Raw genomic sequence first — 21157 nt, forward strand, 5'->3', positions numbered from 1 at the left:
TTTATGTCGCTGCGGGTCAGCTTTGACGGTGGTCCACATCTTGTTGGACTGCCCACTTTTAACCTCACTCAGGCAGACGTTTGCACTGCCTGATACGCTTCCTGCACTTTTATCAGATGATGTTGCAATGGCAGATTTACTTTTGAGTTTTATTTGTGCAGGGGATTTTTACTGCTTGATCTAAGTGTTTCTCCTTTTTTGTGTTGAGTCTGGCCTTTGGCCTATGATTTTAGACTGGGGTTTTTATTGTGTTTCTTGATGGTTGGCTTTTCTTTTTTGTTTCTATGGTCAGCCAACCACTGTCACACTCAGTGTGTTTTTAATTCCTTTTTTCTGGTCTCTGACTGTGTCTTTCTTGTCCTGTGTCGTGTCTTGTAATCTCCATTGTTTGTTTTTATTCCTTGTGGTTGTTTCAAGTTCGTGGAAAAAGGGACTGATGACCCTAGTAGACTGGTCCCTTCAATCCCACAAACAAACCAACCAACCAACCAGCATCTGCTGAGCGCCAGCGCCAGCTCCAAGTCACTATCCGATGGGCCTCTGCATGGGCCACTGCCTATGACTTCCAGTTTTCTCCCTCCAAAACATGGGTTATACATTTCTGTCGTCGGCCCACAATAAACCCCGTCCCAGAACTTCATTTAGGCAACCAGCTCCTTAATGTTGTAGCACAGTCCTGTTCCTTGGGTCTTGTTTTTGATAACAAGCTGGCATGGCTGCCCCACATTTGCCACCTAGACTGGATGCATGTGGAAACTTAATGCTCTCCGCCTCCTGGTCCACAGATCTTGGGATGCGGACCGTTCCACTCTTCTCCATCTTTACTGTGCCCTGGTCTTGTCCAGAGTGGATTATGGAAGTCAGGTTTATGGCTCAGCAGCTCCTTCCACTTTGAAACTCCTTGACCCTGTACATCATTGGGGGGTGCGTCTGGCTGTTGGTGCCTTTTGCACAAGTCCTGTTGATAGTCTTCTCACAGTCCTGTTGATAGTCTTCTACACATTCGATAGTCTTCTACACATTCCTTGTCTCTTATGCAATCGCCATACACAAATTCCCTTACCATCCAGTGTACCCTGTGCTCTTCACCAATGAGGGATGTCTCCATCCTATTACCCACCCACGGGTGGGATTGCCGGTTGGCATGCGTCTCTCTACCCTCTGTTGGGATCTCCATCTGCAGTCACTGGACTGCACCCTGTGTCTTTCCTCCCATAACCCCCCCCCCCCCCCCCCCTCTTTGGATGGTGCCTAGACCACGGATTAGGACCGATCTACTCAAAAGGTCCTAAGGTCTCTGTTGCTCCTATGGTTTACCGGTGTCTTGTATGTGTCATCCTTGTGGAGTTCCAGGGTGCCACCATCTTTTACACTGATTTTTCTAAGACTACTGATAAGGTAGGATATGCTTTCATGTCTCTTACTGGTTTCAAGTACCATTTGTTGCCGGGATCAAGTAGTGTGTTGACAGCAGAGCTTCTGGCCGTTCACAGGGCCCTCCTTTTTTTTCTCAGGCCTCCCTCCACAGTGTTTTAATTTTTTCCAACTTCGTGAGCAGCCTGCAGGCTATCGCCTGATGCAACTCTAATCATCCTTTGGTCTCTGCTATCCATAACCTTCTATCTGCCCTTGACCATGCCTCCTGTCCAGTCATCTTTCTCTAGGTCCCAAGTCATGTGGGCATCCAAAGGAATGAATTGGCTGACCTTTTGGCTAGAGAAGCAGACACTTACCCCCCCCCCCCCCTCCACACACACACACACACACACACACACACACACACACACACACACACACACCCTTCCATTTCCTTTCATGATTCCAGCTGTGGATATGCAGATCTAAGTCAAATCTCCCTTTGCCCAGCAGTGGAATGCCATTCGGAGTGCTACTGCTCATAGTAATAAACTCTACACTGTCAAGGAGCCTACTGCAGTTTGGAACTCTTCTTTCCACTCCTCTCGGAAGAGTCCACTGTTTTATGCCGTTTACGCATTGGTTTTACCTGGCTCACCCATTTTTTCCTCCTACGTAATGACCCACCCCCACAATGTGGTTGTGGTGCCAGACTAATGATATGTCACATATTGGTGGCATGTCCCCTTCTTTCAGCCCTTTGTGTTAAGTATAGTCTTCCTGCTTCCTTAAATTTAATATTAGCAGATGATCCATGGATGGTTGATGACCTGGTCCTCGGTTTCCTCCGTGAAAGTGGTTTTTATTTCCAGATATAAAGTCCTCGTTTAGTTTTGGAGCAGGGATGGGTTGGTTGTGGTTGGGACTTCTTTTGCAGTCTTCACAGTCTGTGTCCCATGACCACCCCCTTTTTTTCCAGTTTTTAGACTTGGTCTCATCTTTTACGCTTTTACTGTGTGTGTTTAATGTTCATTATTTTATAATCGGACTCGCCGACTGAATCAGTCCACTTTTAGCTGACCCTCTTTCTTCTGTACCTCACTTTGGAATCGCGGGACTGATGATCTCGCTGTTTGGTCCTTTAGCTCTCTCAGTTAATCAATCAATTTGTCCGTCAGCTTACATGGATAGTGGACATCAAGGAAATCCTGGACTTTGGAAAGGAAGTATGGGTATATGGGTGTTCACCCCCCCCCCCCCCCCCCATGCTGCTTTCTTGATCATCATTATCGATCTGGGAGATTAAAAGTTTTCCAGTATATTTACATACACTATTTCTATGAGATGTTTCTCTTGGAAAAAGAAAGCTCCATAAACTTCGCTGTTATTCAATGCACAAAACCCATTCCATTTTTTGCTATCATTTTCATGTTCCAGAAATAGTCGTAGATTTTCACTGCCCCAGATACAATAGTGGTGTTTATTAAATTGACCAATTCAGTGTAAAGTTGATCATCACTAAAGATTATCTTCCCAGTGAAATCTTTCATCCAACCAATGTAACAGTTGCACACAAAAATCATTCTGAACAGTCCCATCAGTCTTTTAAGTCTTACGCCAGTGTATACTTGTGTGGGTTGGGATTCAACCATTCTCTTTAAGACACACCAAACAGTCCTACACGGGATACCCAGCTCTCGAGAACCACACTCAGTCAGTTTTGACACCGAGCTCTCAAGAAGCACCCAGGTTTATTTTGCAGGACTGTTTACGTTGTCAGATGCACGGGAACGACTTGCGGATTTGTTACGTCTTACCGAACATCCAGTTTCAATAAAACACTTATGCCACTCATGAATAGTAAGCCTACTGGTAGGATCTTTACCATACTCTGTATGAAAATTACTTTGCACAGTTGTTGCAGACTTGCAGTGCCGCATTTCTTACTAGTGTAACATGTGAGGCAGAACTTAATCATTTCTCTTTTCAAGTTGATAACAAGACTATGTCTGTAAGTCACATGGATAACTTCGTATAATTTTCATAGCTGTAAAGTCCTTTTCAGTACACTCTCTTATACATTTGTGATATGCCACAAATAATGGTAAGAGGACTCATAACTGAGAAAAAGAAGACATGGCAGTATGAGTTTTCTTGATTCAACAGTTAATTTCAGTATCATTAGCATTTTCTACCCATCTTATTGAATTATACACTCTATGGTGAGCCATAGTTAATTGTTCAACCAGAGAGGAGGAGGAGATTAGTGTTTTAACGTCCCGTCGACAACGAGGTCATTAGAGACGGAGCGCAAGCTCGGGTGAGGGAAGGGTGGGGAAGGAAATCGGCCGTGCCCTTTCAAAGGAACCATCCCGGCATTTGCCTGAAGCGATTTAGGGAAATCACTGCGCCACCTCGCTCGGTTTCAACCAGAGAGCTAGCAGTTACATGTGTCTTATAATTTATTATACTGATTGGTAAGCTAGTATGAATTTGCACGTGGACCACCACAATAATTTATTCTGTCTTAATAATAGTTGTTTTAAGTAACAAATATGTAGGAAGGCTCACACAGGGAAATAAAAAAAATGATTTTGATTTGTGCGGCATTATTCACAAGGGGTATGGCTTTTATCAAGCGGTATACTGGTTATCTCCTGTAAAACGTGGATTTTTAAAATTTTGGTGTGAAACCATGAACGCAATATCTTAATTTCTCCTTGGTTGTCATACATGGAAAAAAATTGTTGCATGCTAAGAACCGGGTGGTTATAATTAAAATGGAGCTTCTCACAGAGGTCCAATGTGGGCTGTAAAAGCGAAATTTGGTAAATATTCTACTGCATTAACGTGGAACTGACGTATGCTGGAAAAAAATTAGTTCCAATTTTGGCCACCAGTGGCAAATCTGGCACTGTGAATTCAAGAAAGAAATGGTTCCATAAAATGAATTAGGAAAGGGAATTGGACAGAAAAGGCCAAACAAATAAGAAAAGCATCCTGTTGAATTATTCCTAACCTCTGCTCACATAATTTGTTCAATGTGAGCACCGGGGATGTCAAAGGGATGCTGCATCTGTAAAACAACGTGATCAACAGTTTCTTGCAGCAGGCCCGGTGGAACCTGAGCAATGTGTACCTGTACACTGGCCTTCAGTTTGAATAGAGACTGACTGTGTCCCTGGTAAACACATTCTTTTAGATATCCCCATACCAAAAGTCTTAAGGAATCAGATCAAGTGATCTTGTAGGCTATACATCCAGGAAACCACTCTAGGTAACACATTTGTGGAAAGTTGCGTTAAGCAGAACTTACACCGGATGAGCAACATGAGGTGTTGCTCCATATTGCATGGTGTTGCTCAATATTGCATGGGAAAGCAGGAATTGCTTGCTCTACAAAGAGGTCTCGATAGTGTGCAGATGTCATGGTGCACCTGACAGGTCTTCTTGATGTGTTCTCTTCAAAGAAGAACAGACTGAGAATAAAGGAGTTTGTGAATCCACATCACACAGTCACATAATGGTAATGCAGTGGCTCTTTGTGTACAACACATGGTTTAACAGTATCCCAAATCTGGCAGTTCAGTGTATGCACTGCACACTGTAGTGTCAAATGGGCATTATCACTCCATAGTATATTGTCTGGCCACTTGTCAACAACTTCATTCTTTGACAGAAACCTAAGAACAAATTTTGAATGTTGCTGTGTATCATGACATTTCAGTAGATTAGATTAATACTTGTTCCATAGATCATGAATACGACACTTCGTAATGATGTGGAACGTGTCAGGTTAATAAAAGATATCTGTACAAGAAATTACATTACACAAAATATTGCATGACACTAATGATTAAGTTTTTTTTTTTTTTTTTTTTTTTTTTTTTTTTTTTTTTTTTTTTTTTACTTACTTTATATCTAAAAATTCAGCCAATGAGTAGAAGGAGTTGTCATCTAGAAATTCTTTTAATTTATTTTTAAATGTTAGTTGGCTATCTGTCAGGCTTTTGATGCTGTTTGGTAGGTGCCCAAAGACTTTTGTGGCAGCATAATTTACCCCTTTCTGTGCCAAAGTCAGATTTAACCCTGCATAGTGAAGATCATCCTTTCTCCTGGTGTTATAGGTATGCACACTGCTATTACTTTTGAATTGGGTTGGATTATTATCAACAAATTTCATAAGGGAATATATATACAGTGAGGTTACTGTGAGGATCCCTAGATCCTTAAATAGATGTCTGCAGGATGACCGTGGGTGGGCTCCAGCAATTATTCTGATTACACGTTTTTGTGCAATGAATACTTTTCTACTCAACGATGAATTACCCCAGAATATGATGCCATACGAAAGCAGTGAATGAAAGTAGGCATAGTAAGCTAATTTACTGAGATTCTTATCACCAAAATTTGCAATAACCCTAATAGCATACGTAGCTGAACTCAGACGTTTCAGCAGACCATCAATGTGTTGCTTCCAGTTTAACCTCTCATCAATGGACACACCTAAAAATTTTGAAAATTCTACCTTAGCTACAGACTTCTGTTCAAATTCTATATTTATTACTGGAGTTGTGCCATTTACTGTACGGAACTGTATATACTGTGTTTTATCAAAATTTAAAGAGAGTCCGTTTGCTGAGAACCACTTAATAATTTTGTGAAAAACATCATTTACAATTACATCACTTAGTTCTTGGTTTTTGGATGTTATTACTATACTTGTATCATCAGCAAAAAGAACTAACTTTGCATCTTCATCAATGTGGAATGGTAAGTCATTAATGTATATCAAGAACAGTAAAGGACCTAAGACCGAACCCTGTGGGACCCCGTGCTTGATAGCACCCCAGTTTGAGGAATCAGCTGTTTTAACATTACACGAACCACTTATTTCAACTTTCTGCATTCTTCCAGTTAAGTATGAATTAAACCATTTGTGCACTGCCCCACTCAAACCATAATGATTTAGCTTATCTAAAAGAATTCCATGATTTACACAATCAAAGGCCTTTGAGAGATCACAAAAAATACCAATGGGTGATGTCCGGTTATTCAGAGCATTTAATATTTGATCAGTGAAAGCATATATAGCATTTTCTGTTGAAAAGCCTTTCTGAAAACCAAACTGACATTTTGTTAGTACTTTATTTTTACAAATATGGGAGGCTACTCTTGAATACATTACTTTCTCAAAAATTTTTGATAGAGCTGTCAGAAGAGAGATTGGGCGGTAGTTGTTGACATCCGACATATCCCCCTTTTTATGCAATGGTTTTACAATGGCATATTTCAGTCTATCAGGGAAAACACCTTGCTCCAAAGAGCTATTACATACGTGGCTGAGAATTCTACTTATCTGTGGGGAACAAGCTTTAAGTACTTTGCTGGAAATGCCATCAATTCCGTAAGAGCTTTTACTTTTCAGTGAGTTTAGTATTTTACTGATTTCAGAGGGAGAGGTTGGTGGAATTACAGCTCTTTCAAACTGTGCAGGTATGGCCTCTTCTATTAATAGCCTTGCCTCTTCTAGTGAAGATCTAAATCCAGTTGCTGAAACGTCTGGATCTTTTATAAATACCAGTGTAAAATAGACTGTAAAACTTTCCGTGTGTCTACCATGGGATGGGCAATTCTCATGACACTGCATGAGCACGAGCACTAGCACTAGCACTTCCTGGGATACATGCTGCATGTTCAGTTGCAGCAACAGCAACTTCATCAACAACTTCCACCAGGATAGGTGCCTTCCAGGCGCCACGCCAAGCTCACCCATGTTTTCAATTTTCACTGTCATCTTCTTCAACCATTTAAATACATTGGGCCTCTCATCTAACCTTTCAGTCAGTGATACACTGTAATTGCTATTGTTCATGTGTAACAGTTTTGCTGAAAGCATACTGTCTCACTTCTCAATAGCCATACTGTTCACTCACATTATGGCTTGTCAAATGACAGGGTAGATGTCATACTATCTACAAGCTGTGTACAGTCCGAGATTTGCACACGATTGTGAAAATTGAAATTTTTTAAGTATAAATCAATTATGCATTAGCACATGTACCAAATTTTGCTGCCTTACAACAATTACAGCCCACATTGGACATCCATGACTAGCTGCACTTAAATTACAACCACCTAATAGTTATGTTAGTGTATTTTGTAAAGACAAATGGCAATATTTTACTGAATTACAAAAGAATAATTTGTGTTTACATTTGGTAATTCAGCACAATCTTTTGCAGTATTACAATGCGGAAGTTACTGGTGTGTCAGATAGGACTTGCGTTGTGAGGTTTGTGGAATATGGTAACTATGAGGAAGTTCTCCAGGATGACTGCATACCAATTACAGATGTAAGTAACAAGTTTGGCCATTGTGTATTGGCTGTTTTAAAGCACATAAGATGAAGTAGAAATTCATTGATTATTTCTTTGTTTATACCTTGTAAAATTTCAGTTCTTTGCCTTGCCTTTGTACATGACAGCTACTACATACATTGCTAGACATATTTAAAATGTAACTGAAAATTTAAGTGGAATTTACATACTTCACGTTCTTAATTGCATTTAATGTTGGTCAATTCTTGTTTTTCGCTCCTAGGAAAGCTTAGGGCAGAGTATACAGTCATCCAGTGCCTTTAGCAGCTCCTCTGACTCACTGCCCCCACAGAATAATCAGAACCACTTTTCAGGTAATTGCTGATATATTTCCTTCATAAAAGATGATTCTACCTTCATATTGTGAACATTGCTTTTTTCTTTCTACACTTCTCTGAAATTGAAACCAGTTGGATGACAGTAGAAATTATACTCATGTGTTCTAGTTAAAAAAAAATTGATTATTTTACATATTGACATCATTGTACAGTGAAATAGTGACAATTCCTTTATGTTATATATACTCCCAAAGTTTTCTTTAAATACTTGAACTTCATAAATAAAGAGCAAGGAAAATTATTTTGGCAGTTATCCTCTTCTGTAGCTGTTGTAAGTTATTTCATTTTTCTGCCTTAAGCAAATAGAAAACTAAAAAACTCTTTCACTGGAAGTGATTAGCTTTTTTTAACATCACCAGATGCTGTTAATATTGTGCGTAAATAGCAATTATTACATTAAATATTACGTACTTGAAAACAGCTTTCCTTAAGCGTTTTTAACCAATTTTCATATGCTGTGAATAATATATAGTTTCAAATCACAAAAGTGAACCTTGCAGTGGAATTATTCTCAGTGGCTGCAAAATAGAACTCAAAAGTGGTGGAGATAATTAAATGAATGAATCAATGCACTGTAAGTTCCGTTTCATATTCTTTACACATTGCTGGTGGTGATTTGCTTTTTTATGCTTTGAACATTTAAAACCGGTATATTGGAATTCTAATTATAATAATTCTTGAAATGCTTATTTTGTAAACAATTCCATTGTATTTCTAAATGTCAAACAAATGTTGATGTCATTCTGTGACAACAAAAGGAAAAAAAATAACAACAGTAGACTATATCTGAATGTTGTTGTTGTGGTCTTCAGTCATGAGACTGGTTTGATGCAGCTCTCCACACTATTCTATCCTGTGCAAGCTTCATCATCTCCCAGTACCTACTGCAACCTACATCCCTTTGAATCTGCTTAGCGTATTCATCTCTTGGTTTCCCTCTACGATTTTTACCCTCTTATACCCATCTTATACCCTCCTTTCAAGACACTGTCCATTCCATTCAACTGCTCTTCCAAGTCCTTTGCTGTCTCTGACAGAATTACAATGTCATCGGCAAACCTCAAAGTTTTTATTTATTCTCCATGGATTTTAATACCTACTCTGAATTTTTCTTTTGTTTCCTTCACTGCTTGCTCAATATACAGATTGAATAACATCAGGGGAAAGGCTACAACCCTGTCTCACTCCCTTCCCTTTCATGCCCCTCGACTCTTATAACTGCCATCTGGTTTCTGTAAAAATTGTAAACAGCCTTTCCCTCCCTGTATTTTACCCCTGCCACCTTCAGAATTTGAAAGAGAGTATTCCAGTCAACATTGTCAAAAGCTTTCTCTAAGTCTACAAATGCTACAAACGTAGGTTTGCCTTTCCTTAATCTTTCTTCTAAGATAAGTCGTAGGGTCAGTATTGCCTCACGTGTTCCAATATTTCTACGGAATCCAAACTGATCTTCCCCGAGGTCGGCTTGTACCAGTTTTTCCATTCGTATGTAAAGAATTTGCGTTAGTATTTTGCAGCTGTGTCTTATTAAATTGATTGTTCATTATTTTTCACATCTGTCAACACCTGCTTTCTTTGGGATTGAAATTATTATGTTCTTCTTGAAGTCGGAGGGTATTTCACCTGTCTCATATATCTTGCTCACCAGATGGTAGAGTTTTGTCAGGAATGGGTCTCCCAAGGCTGTCAGTAGTTCTAATGGAATGTTGTCTACTCCCGGGGCCTTGTTTCGACTCAGGTCTTTCAGTGATGTGTCAAACTCTTCACGCAGTATAGTATCTCCCATTTCATTTTCATCTACATCCTCTTCCATTTCCATAATATTTCCCTCAAGTACATCGCCCTTGTAAAGACCATCAATATACTCCTTCCACCTTTCTACTTTCACTTCTTTGCTTAGAACTGGGTTTCCATCTGAGCTCTTGATATTCGTACAAGTGGTTCTGTTGTCTCCAAAGATCTCTTTAATTTTCCTTAGGCAGTATCTATCTTACCCCTAGTGAGATAAGCCTCTACAGCCTTAACATTTGTCCTCTAGCCATCCCTGCTTAGCCATTTTGCACTTCCTGTCGATCTCATTTTTGAGACGTTTGTATTCGTTTTTGCCTGCTTCATATACTGCATTTTTATATTTTCTCGTTTCATCAATTAAATTCAATATTTCTTCTGGTAACCAAGGAGTTCTACTAGCCTTCATCTTTTTACGTACATGATCCTCTGCTGCCTTCCCTACTTCATCCCTCAAACCTACCCATTGTTCTTCTGCTGTATTTCTTTCCTCCATTCCTGTCAATTGTTCCCTTATGCTTTCCCTGAAACTCTGTACAACCTCTGGTTTAGTCAGTTTATCCAGGTCCCATCTCCAAATTCCCTCCCTTTTGCAGTTTCTTCAGTTATAATCTACAGTTCATAACCAATAGATTTTGGTCAGAGTCCACATCTGTCCCTGGAAATGTCTTACAATTTAAAACCTGGTTCCTAAATATCTGTCTTACCATTATATAATTTATCTGAAACCTGTCAGTATCTCCAGGCTTCTTCCATGTACACAGCCTTCTTTTATGATTCTTGAACCAAGTGTTACCAGGCAGCTTCCTCTTTCATTTCTTACCCCCAAACCATATGCACCTACTACATTTCCTTCTCTCCCTTTTCCTTCTACCAAATTCCAGCCACCCATGACTATTAAATTTTCATCTCCCTTCACTATCTGAGTAATTCCTTTGATTTCATCATACATTTCTTCAGTTACTTTGTCATCTGCAGAGCTGGTTGGCATATAAACTTTACTACTGTAGTAGGCGTGGGTTTCGTGTCTATCTTGCCCACAATAATGTGTTCACTATGCTGTTTGTAGTAGGTTACCCGCACTCCTACTTTTTTATTCATTATTAAACCTACTCCTGCATTACCCCTATTTGATTTTGTATTTATAATCCTGTATTCGCCTGACCAGAAGTCTTGAATATCTGAATTTGCAGCACAAAATATTCAAAGGCTACCAACTCGCTTGGTATTACACCATGTGTGTGAACTGATGCAGTAGTGTCAAAACTTTGACTGTCATTCTATAAGAAACTATTGAGTGTTGGCACCTATGACAAAATAAGTATGCATTATTTTTTAACATCTTCCACAAAGCGAAGTTCCAACTTTGTCAGATTGTGACCAATTACAGCTCTTCCTCATGGGATAAACCTTTAGCAAACCGCTATTGTAATTCTACACCTCCCCGTGGAATATGGAGTTCTTACCGTATTTCCGTACCAGAAACATAGCTCAGTCAATCCTTACGTCCTGCATCCCTTAGGACTGCTATGTAGTAGTTATGCTTCTTAAGGAAAAATTAAACCGTATTGTCTCTGTGGAAACCCCCATGTTTTATTTCTTGTGATTTGTAAAAATTTTTATTCTCACTTTTTGATTATCTTCATGAAACCATTCCATCACTGAGCTCCATGATGATTGTGTAGCATGCTACTTGGAGATTGCATTGCACTGGGATAGGCAAGGCAACAGTGATGGACACTCCCCACTGTGATCTTGAATTACCAAAATGTTCAAAATGACTCAAAGAAATCTTCAGTTAGATGTATTTGGTTCTATTTAGCTGTGTACAGGTTATTTCAAAACAGAAATACTTGTGGAAGAAATTATTTAAGTTTCATTCAAAATGTTTAATTTATTTCACCATCATTTCATCGAGACTAATTGCCATACCAATGCATAACTTTTTCAAGTTTTTCCACAGTGATGTAAAGTAGTGAGCTGTCTAGTCTCCATACCTATTTCTTCTTCTTCTGGTTTGACCCTATTTGTGTGACACAGAATTTTCCAGTTAAGCAAGAGCTGATGAGCTATTGTCCCAAGAGACAAGTTAATGTGTGCGTTTACTATCTTGAAACTGTTATTAAACATTTGCAATAGTCTCCAAGATGAAATGAAATTACAATTAGTTTTGTCCACTGAGGCAGATTGGCCACAAATGTCGTGATTTTGGAAATAGCAGTCTGTTTTAACAATTAAACCTCTATAATTCACATATATTGTGATAGCCTAGAAGGCATGTTAGTGTGAAACTACTGAGAAATAAACTAAGAGGAAAATGCGCCAACTGTGAGATACTGTATAGACATTCCATCCCATGCTCACCTACGATAACTTCTTCTTGTTACTTTGGTTCCTCTCTGTCTTAAGCTGTCTGATGATTGAAAAGCTCTTTCATCAGGCACTTTTTGCTGTTATTGACAAAGCATCACCAGCAGTTATCTTGTAATAGTTACAGTTAGACGATACTTTTTGTCTATCTGGTTTTTATAAACAAATTGACTAACATATTTAACACATTACTGATCACACTTTTGGTTACTTGTTTTGCATTCTCATCACAACTGATTGTTCTTCAATGTTATCAGAATCTGGAATTATACTCTCACTGCAGTGATTCACTTGTTTAATTATCTACACATTATCTACATGGCTTTTGAGTTCTATTTTCCAGTCATTGTGAAAAATTGCCTATGTTGTTTGTGTTTGCGATCTGAAACTGTAGGTTATTCGCAGCATATGAAATCTTGATTACAAAACGTGTTATTCACAAGCAGTACTATGTTCTCCTTTCATGTTAAAAAAGTGAATTGCTTCCAGTGAATGAGTTTTTTAGTTTGCATTTTGCTTAACCCTCAAGTGGGCATGCCTGTGTATAAAGTACACCAACCATAACTAACACTGTCTTGTGCCGTAGCTGTTCTGCAGTTGTGACCACTGGTCAATATTAGTGTGACCCTGTACTTCAGCCAAACAATGATAAAGCGTTTGCCTTACATACAAACGAACGGCAGTAACATAAAATAAACAGCAAACCAGGTGACAGAAAATTAACAATATATGCAAGAAAATGAAAACTAGCAGTACAGTCTCATAATGAGGTAGTTGTCTATGAGAGAAATTAGTAATCAAATGAGTGGTTGGTTAGGATATGATGCAACTGCACTGTTTAATGCCTCAAGTAGGTCATTATTGTAGGATAGCACTTTTTCACGGCAGCAGAGTGATATAATGAAAGTTTATTTCATTATTATTTAACTAAATGGTGCTTTCACTCATATTATGTACATTTATTAAATTATGATTTTATTAAATGGAGATTAAACTGTGATTTTGCTTGTACGCGTTTACCTCAGTAAGATGAAGACAGATATTATTTACATATGTAAAAAGTACGCCGTGCACCCATTGTGTTATGAACAATAACACATCTGCCTGAGGGTTAAGGCAGAAAAACAAAAATACCTACAACAGCTACAAAGGATAATTTTCCATGGTCTTTGTGTATAACGTTCAAGTGTCTGTCAGTGTGTCTGAATATTATTCGTAACTACACTTTACCCAAATCATAGTTACAGAAATGCAAGTAAAACTCATTGGCCTTTATTAGGTATTTATGTTACCGGTCACTGCAGTGGCAGCCAACACCACTGTGTCTTTGAAGGGTGAGTGTTCCTGGTGCCAGTCAACTCAAGGATCACATTGCCTGAGCAAATACATTCTGCCTGTTACTAGCCTAATGGAGAATTGGCAATCTAATAGAATGTGTTTGGCAACCATGTGATTGTTGATTTATTTCCTGGTTTGGTACAGAATTATCCTGGTTAATTAATTTGATATTTTCTTGTCATTTAGGTTTAATATTCTGAATTATTCTCACGTAAGGGGTGACACAGATGTAGTAGATTTATGATTTTGGCTCCAGGAAGCTCAGTCCACAAAAATTGCAGCTTAGTTTGTTATTTGCACTGTATATTATCTGTCTTTGTCATTATTGCGACAACAAGGAACAGTGATGCACATAATTACAATACCAGAAAGAGAAATGACATTCACTGCTCCACATTAAGGCTGTTTTTTGCACAGAAAGGGTGCACAATGCCGCAACTAAAACTTTCTATAATTTACCCAATGATATAAAATGTCTGACTCACAGCAAAGTAAAATTTGAAAACAAACCGAAAAAATTTCTTCTAGACAACTCCTCCTCTCACGTAGAAAAATTTCTGTTAATGTAATGCATAAAAGGTGGTGGATATGAATTACTAACACATATCTTTGGATTTAATTTTTAAAATATCCTTATAATTGTTCAGCATGTGGCCCTATTTACAAATTAATTTGCAATGTGAATTCAAAATGACTCATTCTACACATTATGATTTATCGTGCAAAGGCTCCATGGAACACGAAACTATTTAACTAACAAGGCAGCCCTGTTTGACACAGTTGTACACTAGCTTAGTCATAAAGTGTTTGCCCTTCAAGCAGAAGGATGTGTTAGTTTTCAGTTCTAATCTTGCTGGTGATTTTTACCCCTTATGTGAAAGAGCCACTAGAAGGCAGATCAACAATCGGTAAATAAATCCTAAGACAACTTATTTCCCCATAAGTTTCATCATGACCTTGCTTCAGTGTCCTGTAGATCTAAAGCTGAGAAACTTCTGAATTCCACACTTTATTTATGCCTCCATTTTCTGTTTCTGCCAGTTGTATTGATTTAATTGTGGTACTGAATTATTTGTTAACTGAATTTTGTTATGTATTACCCTCACTGCTACATTTGCTTACCTTTGTGGTAGTCGTGCAATGCATTTCAGTATGACTGTGCTGAATGTAGAGACAGATGGTTTTGAAGCTGAAAGTGCATATTATTCTGTTAATCCGTGACAATTTGGAATAGTTTGTTTCATTAAAAAATACTTTGTTGATAATATCATGATAATTAGTAATGCATTTGTATTAGTGCAGTGCACACTAAACAGCATTTTTTTGTTAGCTTATTGAATACAGCAGATAGATAGAGCAGATAAATGAATCAGCAGCAATATAATCCCCCACATTATGTAAAACAATTTCACAGTGTTTGGACTGTTTTTCGACTTCACACATTTGGACAGTATATTTGTAGCACTTCATCACCTTGCATGTTGTGCTTTATTAACAGACAATATAACGGAGTAGTGCAGCATGATGATGAGGCAGGGGTCTTGTAAATTATGTCAGTCATCAAGCAGTTTTGCACTATGATGACGTGATTCATTAAAACAGGGCCCAGAGCCATCATTTGGATTGGATGACTTCACTTGGGGAAGAATCATCGGGAAACTGGAAGAGAAATTAAGTGTGATGACTGTAGTGGTGGTCAATATTAGTGTGACCCTGTACTCCTCCCCCATGTGCATCATTTCAGGGGTGCATTATGCCCTGGCTTCATTGTTATGAATTATAGTGTGCAACCACGTCAAACGGTGCAGGTGGAGCAGCACTTGGAACAGAGAATATTTGCCGAATGAACTAGCGTGCCCATTCCCTCAACTTAAATCCCATCAGGAATGTGTGGGTTGTGTTGGGAAGATACATTATTGCAACATGTCCACATACACCAATGACCATCGAGCAGTTGTCAGCCATGCTGGCGGAGAAATGGAACACTACAAGAACCCCTGACCTACCTTGTAGCCAATATGAGACCATGTTCGGGGGGCATGCCTTGCCGTCTGTGGTGATCACTCACCCAATTAAGGACAATGTCCCACCCATTGTAGTGTCATCATCAGTTGCTGTGAATTCAGTGTCTTTGAATAAAAGTGTCATTTCTGGTTGTCTCATTACATGTTTCTTGCGACTATCTTCTGTACGATACTACAGCATTTCCTTCTATATGTGGAACTAAGTTTCATTGAGCTATGTTACATGGCAGTGATCATGGGCGTATCCAGCGAGAGGCAGGAGATATTTGCAGTTTTTCACTAGTTTACTGTTTTATTTAATAAGAAATGCTGCATGTTTTCTTGGCTTGTACAAGTGCTTTATTGTATTTAAAATGTTTATTAAAAGCAGTTTTTCACTGCTTTACTGTTTTATTTAATTAGAAGTGCTGTATGTTGTCTCGAGTCCTTGTTTCCTGAGACTAGTATGACCTGCCCCCCACCCCACCCCACCCCACCCCACCAGTTCAGATCCTGGGTGTGCCCTTGGCAGTGATTCATCATGCAAAAGTTGCTTTCATCCTTAAGTTTTGCCAGCCAATGTATAACTTGAGTATCTCAGAACTAATAGGCTGGACCAGATGCTGTCATATTATTTGTGTGAGTGGAAGATGGTTTATGTAATTGACATGCTACTTTCAAATTTGCTTTGCCTGTACAATAAATACTCACTGAGTTAGTTGGTACTGTATGAATATAGAATGAAAATAATAAAGGGAGTATTTCATGAGATAAGAGGAGGGGGGCTCATACGTGTAAGAAAACATAGGCTACATTGTGCAACTGATGGGAAAAGGTAGATCAGGGTGAAGAGATGCGCTGAACGGAGAATGTGCAAACAATCCTGTTTGAACTGGAGTACCGTTGCACATGATTAGCAAACATTTTCGTTCATAAAGACAATTTTTAGTATTTCCAGAGATACTTTCCCCCCATATGTTTAATGTCTTAATTCTTTTTATTTAATGTTTTATACATGTTTTAGTGCTTTAGAACTTTACCATTCTTCAAAGGTGCACAATTAGCCATTGTTTGAAATAAAGCTTACAACACTTACAGGCTTTATTCACACACTCCCAGTGCGGCTGATATTTCTGTGTACTATTGCACCTAGCACACCTTCAAGTGTGTGTATTATTTTAGCTGTCATTATTACTTAAGTACAGAACACCATCTTCAAGATTTTGCTTGTGTCATATTATGAAATGTTCGCACTATGTATACATATTAGTGCTGGTACAGAAATTATATTCCATGTATCGCCAGCTCATGAGTGTGTCATTTTAACAGCTGCTGCATTGCCTAAAGATTTGTTCCACATCATTCATGGCCTATGGCTATTTTCTTTTTTCTCGTTCAGCAGGTCTCATAAATTTTCAGGTAGTGGGGAAGATTCTGTTCATTTATATTCTTACAAAGCTGTCAACTCAGACAGGTGTAGGTGCATAATGAGGTTATGTGGATAAGTTTTTCAATAAATCGGAAGTTCTCTCACCCTCTCACTGGTGCTCAAAAATTTGGAAATACAATCTAGCACAGTTGGGAGTGGTTTATTGTGTAGTTTCTCATTTATGCTTGTGATGTCCCTTTGATGGCTTTCTGTTTGTCTAGTTGTATGCCAGAGTGACATTCCATGAGAAATATGCAATGGGAAAATGGGCTTAACAAAGACCGTGTGCTCCAGCTTCACAATATTTAGTGGTTTTTTTCCACAAGACATCTTCTACAAACAGTCTAGAAATTTTTAACCAAGTCTTAACTGCTTACAGAGAAACAAGAATGCATTATACAGATGGCCAAGCTCCTCCAGTTCACACCTGAAAAACTGCAGGTGTTAATTGGTCGATTGAAGAGTAAATATGAGCAATTTGGAAAACAGAATGTGTGCTGCTCACACTGGGTCTGTATTGATAAAGATCAGCAGCTACACATTAATGTGGTTGTGTGTATATCAAGTAGTTGGTTGACTTAACCATACTGCTTGACTTTAAACAGTCCAGTTCAGCATCCCATGAACAAATTAGAATACTTGTACTAGCAGAAGCTTCAGTCATCATGTAGACCCTCTGCAGAGCAATATGGAGCGGTTTGAAAAGGGCTTGAGGACCACACAAGTAAAAGTTCAGAAATTTGAGATTTATATGTTTGAACAGGATCATAGAAGACAGTGACAGAAGCTTGACAAAGGTGGGAATACAGCTAATTCAACCACATATCTATCCCCCATAGACAGTTAGTCTCTACATAAATGGGCTCATATTGTATACATAAATTGTTCTCACAGCTACGGGCAGCTCATACATAACCAATTTCAATGAGAAATTGCTGGAGATGACGGTAATACTCCATTCATCGTCCACTCTACTACCAGAAAGCTTCTTGCATAGTTCAGTCAGATAATTTTCACTTCCCTTCATTCTTATTACTATCCCACTTCTTGTAGGTGCTCTCTCTCTCTCTCTCTCTCTCTCTCTCTCTCTCTCTCTCTCTCTCTCTCTCTCTCTCTTAACCTAGTCTCTCACTGTTAGCCTATGATCCAAATCCATATCTTTGTCTGGTTTTGCTTTGCAATCCAATCTTTAATTTCTGGTTACTTGTCTTCCCATGATATAGTCATGTGTCTAATACCCTCTTCACTGTAACTGTAAATGTAGTTGAAAACTATTGCATCACTCTAAAAGCAGCACTGCTGCCTTCCCCTCCCCACTGCCCCCTTCCTGTACAATAATTCTGCTTTCTTTGCTATATTTCACAATAGTCTATAAAGCTGCCAAGATATTTAAAATATAATCCTCTTTCTGAAAATTACTTTATTGTCTATATCATCCCCCATATTTACATTGAGGTTGTTTTATCCCTGAGAAGAATTATTTATCCACAGAGTTGTTCAAATGTTACTTCAGCCCCTGCATTCTTTTTCATAATTATATAAAAATTTGTTATACCATTCAGGCATTTGGTGTTACCCTATAATCACCTGAGGAGAAGTATTTTGGCATTTGTCTGTTGTACTTCTTTAACCAAATTTTAAAATTTCTTTCGTCTTCTAAAATGGTTCTCATTCATCCACTGTTAATCCGCAATTTACATTAATGTAAACTGAGGCTAATAGAATACATATTTGATAAATTTGGTAAGATATTTTGGTAATGTTTGTTGTTTGGTACAGGTATACTTGAATTTCGCCGAGGAGGCACAAGGCCGTACATAAAGAGTGCAGGTGCAGATCGTAAACCTCCACGCATCCAGCAACAGTTGTACATGCCTCCAGCTCAGCGAAAGTGACTGGAGGCTTAAAGCCTCTTCCAGGACTTCTGTCTTTCGCTTTTAACTTTGTAACTCAACATCTGTATGTAAAGAATGGATTGGAAGATAGGCATGATTAATAATTGGCTAACCATGGTTGTGTAAGCATCATACCATAAATCATGTACCTATAGGATATTACTACTAAAATCTAGACAGAATCATTTTTAAACTTATCAAAGTGGAACATGAAATGTGCCAATATATTTTTATGTTAAAACTCATTTCTTTGAACCCATATTGTGTGTTATTACTATGGAAACTAACTTTTATGTCATCTGTAAAAGCAGCTTTTAATTGCTCTTGAAGAGAGATTTTTGGAAAAGAACATTCTTCTAATTAAGGAATGTGGTGTTTGTGTAGTATTGTATGTAACAGTAATAATGTTGTAATTTTGTTTCTGTATGAGTAAATTGTTGCCCAGAAAAATATTTTGAAGCTACCATTATTTAATGGCTGCAGTATAGGTAAATATGATTTTAGTTATTTCAGTTAATGTTGGAAAGTTACAATTCACTGATACATTTGTGGACTCAAATAAATATTTTCAAGTAACCTGCACTGGAGATCTGTGCAGACTCAAAATTAATGTTGAAACTAGACAAATTATTGTTTTTGACTTACAAAAATAAATGATTGTTAGGTATGTTACAGCTGAGAATAATACATTGGCTGTGAGGAATGTTTCTTGTACATGATTTTACGTGTTAGCAGTATGTGAGAAGTAATGGCTTTAACTTCCACAGGAAAAGCTAATGGTTGTATTTTTCATGGCAATACATGATTAAGGTATCTTTTCTTGTGTATTTCATGAAAAAATATAGTTTTCAGTTTCACGTGTTTTATGTTTCATTCAGAAAAAATGCCCATAGCTTGTTGGCATTAAGAAACATTCCACAGGTTCTTTGTGTGAATGATTCTGCATTAAAAAGGGAAACTAGCTAGAGGAGAGAGCTCGGAAAAAATTCTTTTGTAAAGTTATTCAGGTCTATGACAGAATTCTGCACATTGAAAGTTTGTATGCTCTCTCTCTCTCTCTCTCTCTCTCTCTCTCTCTCTCTCTCTCTCTCTCTCTTTCATTTATAATAATTGAATTAATTACAAAAAATAGTTAAATATATGTATTCTTCTAGATGAAATTATGTTATTACATGGCAGTTTTGTTCTGTCTTAAGCATGTGTAGCCATGAAATTTAACTTTTGATATACTTGAGTATTGGAATGTAGAGCTGTTTATCTGAATTCTGACAACATTCCTCCAATTTATGGAGAAACAGTAAGAAAGATTTTAATGAATGTCAAGTATCATCCCTATTGAAATATGTTTCTGTCACAAATGAAAATGTTACAAACAGTCACATTTGCCAGATTATCTACTTGACTATCTTTTACAAAGTTATGTAATGATGTTTCAAGTGTAAAGTAAACAGAGCAATTAAACCATTTTGTGTTGAAGTTACAGAGGTGAAAGTGTCAAACAGTGGAGGAGAGCTTGCACTAGTGTTTAATAATACCTGAAGTTGCAGGATATTGTTCCTTGCTGTATGTTGGCTGAGTGTTTAATTGGTAATTCATGTTCTAAATGCAATATTTGAGTTCTCATTTAAATTTCAGAGCAATTCTAACAGCTAAAGCAAAAATACAGCTGACGATATTTGTTGTTGTTTTATATTATGTTAAAAAAGAAATGAGATTATGTGTAATTAGTTTTTTAGTATTTAATACAGTATTTATTTCTTACTCAGAATAAATTATTTATTTTGTAAAAAAGAGTACCATCCTTGTTGTGTCAGTATGGTATGGAAAGTATGACAATAACTGTCAAAAACTTTCAGTTGTTCTGAAGCAGTTTCTTGGTGTAACACGAATTATTATGCAGTTCAAATTGATTTACTTGATTGTACTCATTTATGGTAATGGGGAAGGAGGAAGAACATAAGGACTGACATTGGCAATTATTACTTTGTGTAAAAAGGGCGGAAAACCTTTTTCTTTTTGATCATTTTAGGATGAAATTAATTTTCCATGCTTATTTATGGATGACCTCATTTTCACAATTAATTGTAACATCACAGGACCTCATAGAGGGAGAACTATATGGCTGGAAGTATTGAATCCTGCTTCTCACTTTAAAGGAAGGAAAATAGTTATCACATCTAATAGAATGATACCTGGCGAAATGAGCAAAGTGCTTAAATGAAGAAACTAACCTTTCAGTTGATGGCTACTTCATTCTTAG

General features: G+C 37.9%; 1 protein-coding gene across 2 annotated transcripts in view; it reads left to right on the plus strand.

Annotated features, from left to right (window-relative positions):
- LOC126354169 (tudor domain-containing protein 3) overlaps positions 1-20693 on the plus strand; it is a 156623-nt gene extending 135930 nt beyond the window's left edge. Inside the window, exons 11-13 of one of the 2 annotated variants that reach the window (XM_050003604.1) lie at positions 7602-7712; positions 7960-8050; positions 18782-20693. In XM_050003604.1, coding sequence (XP_049859561.1) covers positions 7602-7712; positions 7960-8050; positions 18782-18897 — 318 coding nt within the window. In that variant the 3' untranslated portion in view covers positions 18898-20693. The remainder of the gene's footprint in view (positions 1-7601; positions 7713-7959; positions 8051-18781) is intronic. The other variant, XM_050003605.1, reaches the window with a different exon arrangement.
- Positions 20694-21157: the final 464 nt, after the last annotated feature.

This window comes from Schistocerca gregaria, chromosome 3 (assembly GCF_023897955.1).
Source record: "Schistocerca gregaria isolate iqSchGreg1 chromosome 3, iqSchGreg1.2, whole genome shotgun sequence".
In the NCBI taxonomy this organism is placed as follows: Eukaryota; Metazoa; Arthropoda; class Insecta; order Orthoptera; family Acrididae; genus Schistocerca; species Schistocerca gregaria.